The 9073-nt window shown below is 31.1% G+C and overlaps 2 protein-coding genes across 2 annotated transcripts; both read right to left on the reverse strand.

The window, feature by feature from the left end:
* Positions 1-1123: 1123 nt before the first annotated feature.
* On the reverse strand, positions 1124-3147 carry LOC105788504 (H/ACA ribonucleoprotein complex subunit 2-like protein). The gene is made up of 4 exons (XM_012615432.2): positions 2911-3147; positions 2527-2596; positions 1951-2056; positions 1124-1373 (listed from the first exon to the last, which is right to left on the reverse strand). The coding sequence occupies exons 1-4, from the start codon at positions 3044-3046 to the stop codon at positions 1212-1214; spliced, it is 474 nt and encodes a 157-aa protein (XP_012470886.1). The 5' UTR covers positions 3047-3147; the 3' UTR covers positions 1124-1211.
* Positions 3148-4626: 1479 nt separating this feature from the next.
* On the reverse strand, positions 4627-5529 carry LOC105788503 (uncharacterized). The gene has a single exon (XM_012615430.2). The coding sequence runs from the start codon at positions 5394-5396 to the stop codon at positions 4863-4865; it is 534 nt and encodes a 177-aa protein (XP_012470884.1). The 5' UTR covers positions 5397-5529; the 3' UTR covers positions 4627-4862.
* Positions 5530-9073: the final 3544 nt, after the last annotated feature.

Consider the following 9073-nt stretch of genomic DNA (forward strand, 5'->3'; position numbering starts at 1 on the left):
CTAAACATAAATAGTAATAATTTTATTTATATATACTATTTATATTATTAAATTAAATTTCACATTTTATATTATTTATATTATTGAATTGTTTAGTCATATTGAATATTTATATTAAAATTGACTTCTTAATTATGTCATAAAATATTCGTGTTAAAATTTTATATTGGTATCAATTTCAAATTTTATTTTTAAAACAATTTTATTAAAAATCATATTTTTATATTTAATATATTTTAATTCCAAAATACATAGTGACAAGAATCCGAAGATAATTGAAACAACTAAGCAAACAAATAAGCTAACCAAGATATAAAAATTAATAAATAAATTATGAGGTGATGAAAGTTAATAAAAATTTGATTAAGGTGGACAAATTTTATTACGATGAGTGACAATGGTTACAAGGACCCAAAATTATTTTTTAAAATTTAACTCGAACAAATATATTCGATTCGAATTCCATCTCACTCGACTCGATTCTAGAAAACTTCAAATAAAGTTAGGATGATAAAATGAGATTCGGAAACTCGATTAACTCGAAAATTTTCGATTCGATTCGATTCGATCGAATGCTCACCCCTAGCTGAAATAATTAGATTGGTATGTGCCATACTTCAATGAATTTCTGCAACTCTGGCTTATGTCTGTTATAGTCTGCATGCTCATAATACCATCAAGTTCTCCTTTTGGCCAGTTACGTTTGCCTCTGGTCCATTGTTCTCTCAATTTCTAAAGGATCCAACTCCGAAGGTGACCGCACATGCTCATGAAGATGAAAACGCATAGCTTTTAATTTATGCACGTACGGGTTTCAATCATACATGCAGATTTGTTTTAGATTGTATACCGCCATGGGATTTACCTCGGATGAATGATTCTTTAACTTTTTGGCCACTTGTTTACTTTACGAGATCCAGGTACGATCTGTTTCTCTCAAGAAAAAAAAAAAGGAAATGAAAAGCATGCTTATTTGATGATTTAAAGGGCCCCAAAATCCTACAAATTTGCATTTCTGATGTTTGGTAGATTAAGATCCTTCAACTAACTGCGTCTTTGATTATATTTGTTCAGTTTCTAGGCAATTTGACGGGGTAGTAAATGGCAGCATGCTACACAATAGTAACAAGTAATAAAAGCATATTCCCCCCCTGGAAGTAAAATAAGAGGATGTCAATATCAAATGTTACAATGACAACTTTTTTGTTAACTTAAAACAGAGAGGATGTGAGCTCAGATACATCCTCTACAATGTGGCTATAATCTGCTTTTAACTTTAATTGTTCCTCGGGACTTAGTTCCCCTTTTGTGGGCTTGGTTAGCACCAGAACACAGCATGTTGGTCTCTTGGTAGACCCTGCAGTTGCAAGATCCTAAAATGACAAAAACAAACTAATCAATCAAACAGGGTTTCATCAGAGAAAAGCATTATAGCTCCTTCCACCCCACAAAGGGTCTTATGTTGTGTTTAACATTTTTAGGGTAAAAAAATGTAGGAATTCAGATTCAACTCGATGCACACGCGAAGAACCAAGAGTCTTTTAATCAAGCACATAGAAATTCAGGGTCACATAAATGAATGAGCTACCTGGAAAGCCTTACACCATTCCAAACCCACTTACGAAAAGCTTTGCAATCTTATTAACTTTAAACAAAATTTCCAAATTTAAAACAATTTTGTGATAGAAATATTCCTAATATATATATATGGGCAGAGACTCATTAGAAAACAGTAAATCATTAACCAAAATGTTTCAAGTGCCACAACCCTTCAATTTTCTGGGTATAACAATAACCATGTTTACTAAGAAGATAAAAAAATTGGTTAAATTTTAAGTCCTCTTTTTGTAAGGGTGACTTAGGATTCTATGGTTTTTAATGGCCAAGCAGGACAATCGTTTCAATTATGCATCAAATTACACATAAAAGAGAGAGGAGGTCCAAGCTTACCACTTTTGAGGGAACATAAACATAGGGAATGTCAGCCTCTTCACACAGGATTGGAACATGAGTTATGACATCAATGGGAGATATATTTCCAGCTATAACACATAACCTGCATCCAGCAATTGGAAGGTACATGATTAAACATTCCCACGATAACATTTTGACATTAAAACCGTTCCCCTAAGTTCAAATCTTTGGTTGAATCAAGAAAGAATGCCCTATCAGCAGCAATATCTTAAAGAAAACAAGTAATCCTAGAGAAATGAAATAGTTATTCATTTAATTATTCTTTCTTTTAATAAAGTCCTTCAATAGTGCATTAATTGGCAACATGAGGCCTCTATTAAGTATTTGAGGTTCCTATTCCACTATGCTTAATATTATATATGAAGTAGCCTTAGACTTCCAATCCCCTGACAATGTGACATATTTCTCAGTTCAAGAAATTTTTTTATTTTTATATCTATCCAAATGAAAACAAACATCAGAGCACAAATTTGATTAAAATTTTAACAAACAGAAGACATGAAAAGCCATACATAGAGGTAGATTTGAAGCGATATATAAAAAAGAAAATACCCCTTATGACCACGCCGAATACTTTTAACTACTTCCTTTACTCCTCTCTTCAAACATTTGTGCTCAGCGGCTACAACAATGGAAAAATATATGTTATCTTAGAAAATTAAGGGGAAAAAAAAAAGACAACCTATTAACAATTCAAACAATTAATAATTTCACCAACATATTTATACACCATCGAAAACCCATCATGCCAATCACAAAAATTCCACCGTTAGAGCTTTGGGTATTTTCTCTTGAAAGAAATAAAAAACACAGGTAGCATTGAACCATCAATAAAAATCAAAACCCATAAACCTCAAAGTTCAAGAAAATTTTATTTGACGGACGATTTCAGGGCAAGAAGAAGAAGAAGAAGCTAAATGCATGAAAATAGGAAACCTTTGCGGACAAACTTGAGGGTTTTCTTAGAAAGCTTTTTGCCAGCGAGGGGCTTTGCAATGGGTGAAATAGCTAACATCTTCTTCCTTTCCTTTTCCTTCTGTTGAGTCTTCTCTGCTTCGCCATCACTTCCCATTTCTATCTCTTTCTCTTTCTACACAGAGCACTACAAATAAGACAACAAGACTTTATAACAATTAGAATGTGAAAGAAAGCTATGGCGGAAATTAGGGTTTATGCATCATCAGCATTTAAGGGTTTAAAGGCAGCAATGGATTTTGTAATTGGACAAGCCCACATATCTCCTCTATAAATGGGCTTGTAACTTCTTTTTCTTTTTAAAGAAACACTTAAAAAGTTTTAAAAGAATAATTAATTAAAAATTTTACAACATAATTTATTTTTCACCCAATATTGTAGTTAAATTCTTATACACTACCATCATATATAGATTTAAGTGGATTTCTTTTATTAAATTATCATTCCCGATTAATTTTTAACATGTTTCTTTTTTATATTAATAACTTCCATAACATAAATAATTGTAGATGTAGGTGTGTTTTCCCTTTTTAGATTCTCGAGATAATTTGATCTATGTCCAATCTTATCCTAACCTTCACACCCCTTAAGGGTGAGATGTCCTATATAAAAAATTTCCTTAAAAATCTCTTACAAATGTATCTTGACTTCACCATCCTCAGAACCTTTTGCCAATATTTGATTTATGATACGTTGTGGTCTTCACCATGAAAAACCACTTATCCATTCTACTTTTATAAAACTGAAGACTCAATATTATTTCGGTTAGACTCAAACGACGAGGAAGTCATTTTGTACTTTTGTTTGCTTAAAGTCGATAACCTTTGCTAGAATTATATGTTTTAGTTGTGGCTTTATATTGTAATTTAATAGTAATTTCTTTTATACAGTGGACTTCTAATTGTATTTGTACTTATGATAGTAAAAATATAATTTTATCATTTGAATAGTCTATATCTTTATAATTTTTAAAGGATTAAATTAAAATTTTATCATTTTTAAGGGGTCAAAGTGCAATTTTACCTTTATTAATTTATAATTTTAAAAATTTTAAAAGACCAAAGTACAAATTTTCCCAGCACCTTGGCTATGCCCCTGATTTTACCTTTTATTTTAAAAGAATTTTCACGTAAAAATTGGTTCATTATTTTTGTTTATAGTGTTGTGGTTGATTTACTTTGATAATTGATATATTTTACATTGGGTTTGTTATAATTACCAAATTTATTTCTGGAGAGCGAAAAGAACACCAATTCAACTTGTTGGATTCCATCCCAACAAATATAGCAGTAAAAATGTTTTGGGAGTAACTATCATTGCTTTGCTTTTCAAAAGCATGTTTAAGGTGAAAAATACTTTTGAAACTATAAACAATGCTAACAGGAAAATATTTGAAAGAAAAAATTGCTTTTGAATCTAAATACAAAAGCCATAATCGGTAGTTTTTGGTTTGAAAAATAATTTTGGAGTCAAAATAACATTTTAGCCATTAATTTATCATTTGATGTGTTTTTTTAAAAATTTATATTAGGTTTAGGTGTATAATTAGAAATTTATTTCAAATATATAATATTAAATTTTAAATTTTAATAGTTATATTTTAATATATAAAATATAGTAATTAAATTTCATAAATAATTAATCTTAAATACTTAAAAAATATTTAAAATTTAAAACTTGTATATCAAAATGAATTATATTTTTATTGAAGTATTTAAAAATAAAAACTTTTTTACATATAGACCTAGCTATGAGTGTTAAAAACAATTTGGCTACATGCATTTCTGAAAGTACCAATAAAAGCCAAATGCAGATGGTAGGTATTCTCAGGCAAGAGAATTGAACTTCTAATGGAAGCTTCAAACTAAAACAAACAAATTACAGCAATCATAATAAAAAAACGTCTAAAGTCTCTAATGGTTTCCCTCCTGCATTTGTTGATTTCTCTTGAAGGACAAGAGTTTCTGGAGGCGCATTTGTTTATAAAACCTGGTTATGAATAAGTCCGCAACGTGATCGATCTCGTCTTCCAAACTGAAATCTTCCCCTTCTTCTTTCGACTTCTTCACCATCTCGATCACCGATCCGCTTTCAGCCTCCGCCTCTAACTCCAGCTCCTTTTCATCAAACAGATAGTGGGTCAAATCAGGGTACTTATCATCATCAGCCACCTGAGCATCATCATCATCGTTGTATTGAAATGGAACAATGGCTTTGCTTTCATCGTCTTGGGGGTCATTTTCCTTGTCCCCGAGGAATCCATGGATCTTTTTGGAGATTGGACCCAGCAACACCGCCTTCTTGTTCCTCATCAAAGTGAGGATTATAAGGCGGGCTTTGGAAGCACTAGTTTTGCCCTTATCCACCATGGATTTGGCTTTGGCAATGGAACTGACCAACACAGAAGAGACTACCTGTTTCAGGAAACCAGATGCCTTGTTCTTCATGATTTAAACTGAAAGGTGCTGAATATATATATATTTTTTTCTTCTTGCAATAAGATATAAGAAAAGAGCATTGGCATTTGATTGATATATATAGACTTGGAAAAGGAAAGTTCCTAGTGTGTGCTTTTGCTTTGCAATTTGCAGCTTTTGCTTTGGAAGTGGGGCGGTGAAACTTGGAACTTTAAAGAGCATGGGAGAGAACTCAGGGTTAAGGTAATCAAAACTTCTGAGGGCAGTAATCTCACGTAACTCAAACATGTGTCACAAATCTATTGGCCGCATGTTGGAGTTATGTCTGACACCCAAATCTTTACTAGTAACTTTTCTTTCTTGCATGATGAACACATTATTCATTTGGCAGTGTGGCCTAGGACGGACCCATGAAACATCAAGGAAACCAAAGATTTAAATTGCAGTTATGGTCGCGTTGCGTTTATCACGGTTGCAGACATAACGGATGCTATTACGGTTACTGCGGGTATCACGATCGTGAATTTTTTTAAAATTCGCACAACTTATTGTAGAATAAAATAATTATAATTATAATTATAAAAAGTCGCTTTTAATAATTTTTAGAGTGCTTTCTAACACTTATGAACTTTTATTAATATGATATGGGAACACAACTTTTATAATCATTAATTATTCTTATATTTATTTACGAATTTTCTAAGAATGTTATATTAACTAATAAAAAGTAAAAAATAGGAAATATTAAACATTCATCATATTTAATAAGTTTGAAAATTTTATAGATAAAATAATTGAAAATTCATACATGGAGATGTCTTCAATATTTCTTGTGACTTTGAAGATCTTTGAAGATATCAACATTCTATCTTTGCAAAAGGAAAAATAATAGATAAATGTATAGATTCTCATTAATTATTCCTATTTCCTACCACTTATTCACATTCTCATTCTACTTTCATATATAGTTTAACATGCTTTGATTCTTAATTATTTTTCATAAAATATATTCCATTCATTTATCTAAAGATATATTTTAAATGTTTTAATATCATTAAAATTAAAAACATTAACAAAAGCTTTCTTTAAAAAAAACATACATTACAAATAATGGTAGTGGTACGATTTAGTTTTCACCAATTAGTGGAATGACGAGGAGGATCAGATCTTTCACCTTTACTTTGAGAGCGTTATTGACTTGATTCTCTTGGCCTTTGTCCAAAAATATATCCAAAAAAAGTAACACTTTCACCTTGGTTTTCATATAATTGATATGGAGGATATATTTGAGGAGGAGGATACATGAGAGGTGGAGATGGGTGATACATGAGAGGTGGAGGTGGGTGATAAATTGGTGGTGGATGATGCATTTGAGGCTGGTATGACACACCATAATTAAGAAATGGTGCATAATAACCATATGGTTGTGGATAACCATGTGAAGGTTGAAAATATGAAGGTTGTTCTGGTGGATAAAGACCTTGAGTGCTAGTAGATGGATCACTATACCGAAGGTTACTAGAACTCGATCTCCTACCAGATGAAGAGCCTACAAAAGTATGCTTCTTGCCTTTTTCTTTTGATGGAGCTTTAAGTTCACTTCTATCTCTCCTAGGGTCAGGAAACATATTTCCATCAAATTCTGATCTATCACGGAAATGTCCACCAGTGATACCAACCCGATATTCTCCTCTATACCGACTAGAAGACCTAATTTCACCTCCATCACCACTATGTCCATCATCCTCATTAATTGGACTTAAACCACCACCATCGGGTCTATCGCCACTCTGACTTGGCGTTGCACTAGAACGTGAATGAGACAAATTTTGTTGTTGAGATTGATCAACATCCATTTCATCATCAGAGGTATCCACAGAAAACACACAGACATTTTCACCATCTAACAATTGATTCTCTTTCTAATGAAGCCATTATGATAGTGGATCAACATCTTCAAAGATATGATCAAGGCTGATAGGATTAAAACTAGCGTTTATATCATCAATGCTCATTCATTTTTTATGCATTATCTGAAGCCTCATATTATAATAGGTAAACACTAGTTTCTCAAATTTTTTATACTTCAACATATTTCTTGCCTTGGTGTGAATCTAAGTAAATGTGCTCCAATTTCGTTCGCAATGTGATGCAGAAGTTGTTTGACTAAGCACTTTAATTGCTAATTTTTGTAATTCGGGAACACATGTATCGTTTATTATCCACCACTCAGCTGCATAATATTATTTAAATTTCAAAATAACTTCAAAATGTACAATATAATTAAATAATATAAATTAAATTAAATAATTTAATTAACTATTTACCTGGATTCATTTGCTTCCAAGCTCTTTGTGCTTGTGGAATACTGAATGTCTCATGTTTATCTTTAAATAGTAACAACTGCATGAATAAAATATAGAATAAAAATAAAAAATAATTCTATTTCAAATTATGTAACTAAGTTACAAATAATAGTACTTGAATCTAACCTGATTAACCATTCTGACTTGAGTACCAAGAGAAGGTTCTAATCTTTCAATTATTGATCGTGTACCTTCTAATATTTCTATTAGTACATTCTCAGAATGCTCCACCCCAAATTGAAATTGAGGATTGAGAAAATAACCTAAGCATAATTTATAAGAATATCATCAAATAATAATAATATCATCAAATAATAATAATATAAAGCTTAAAATAATAAAATATAAAAATAATTCTTAATTATATGAAACATTTTATCTTACCAGCTGAATGCAAGTCGGAATGCATAAAATTTCATCTATTGTCAATAATCTTTTCGTACTTGGTGAAATATCGACAATATTGTTGAATTGCTCCTTTAGCTCTATCAACAGCCTCATAAATAAAGCCCATTGTTGGTTTTTCATCGCCATCCACAAGTCTCAATACTTTTACTAGGGGCTTGTAAAATTTTATGAGGTCGTTGGCTTTTTTCCAAAAATCTTTTTCCAAAACAATTTTTTTGGCTTCATAAGTAGGCCCTGACTTTTGCTGTCCCCATTTTAATTATTTAAATTCCTATATATTCATAAGAAAAAAATTTAAAATAATATAATTTAAATTATTTGGAACTAATAAAATCATTAAAGGTTGCTATATTTATGTAATTATATTAACTAATTATAAAATACTGACTTTTGAATTAAACATTTCTCTCAAACCTTGTTTTTGTCTTGTTATCTCTTCAAGTTGAATGAAATGAGTTGCAAATCGAGTAAGAGCGGGTCGAAGTATTTGCTTCCCTTGTGTGTACTTCTTTATCAAATCAACAGTCCAAATGTGATTGTATATAAAGCCTTTCTTTGTCTCATCTAACACTTTTGCTACATTGGGCTTTTTCCCAATATCTTCAAGGCATAAATCTAAATAGTGAGCTGCACATGAGGTCCAATATAGATGCTTTCTTTTCAACATTATTTTTTTTTCTAGCAGCTTTCATTGCTATATCATTATTAGTCACTATTTGGACGATGTAATTTTCTCCAATTTCTTCTACAACTGAATCTAACAAATTGTAGTAGAATTCAGCATCTTTAATACAAACACTTGAGATATCTACCGATTTCCAAAAAATGGTTTCTTTACTACAATAAACAAGGAAATTAATGATGTGCATTTGATTCAAATTGTTGGTCCAACCATCACACATTAGAGTTGCACTCAATTCTTTCCAATGAGTC

Source organism: Gossypium raimondii, chromosome 2, assembly GCF_025698545.1.
Source record: "Gossypium raimondii isolate GPD5lz chromosome 2, ASM2569854v1, whole genome shotgun sequence".
Lineage (NCBI taxonomy): Eukaryota > Viridiplantae > Streptophyta > Magnoliopsida > Malvales > Malvaceae > Gossypium > Gossypium raimondii.

Bases quoted from the DNA above. Each gene is read 5' to 3' on its own strand.
- LOC105788504 (XM_012615432.2), bottom strand. From the start codon at position 3,046: ATGGGAAGTGATGGCGAAGCAGAGAAGACTCAACAGAAGGAAAAGGAA. The intron at 2,597-2,910 runs GTTTCCTATTTT...CCATTGTTGTAG, and splicing joins CCTCAAGTTTGTCCGCAAAG to CCGCTGAGCACAAATGTTTG. The intron at 2,057-2,526 runs GTATTTTCTTTT...TGCTGGATGCAG, and splicing joins ATTCGGCGTGGTCATAAGGG to GTTATGTGTTATAGCTGGAA.
- LOC105788503 (XM_012615430.2), bottom strand. From the start codon at position 5,396: ATGAAGAACAAGGCATCTGGTTTCCTGAAACAGGTAGTCTCTTCTGTG.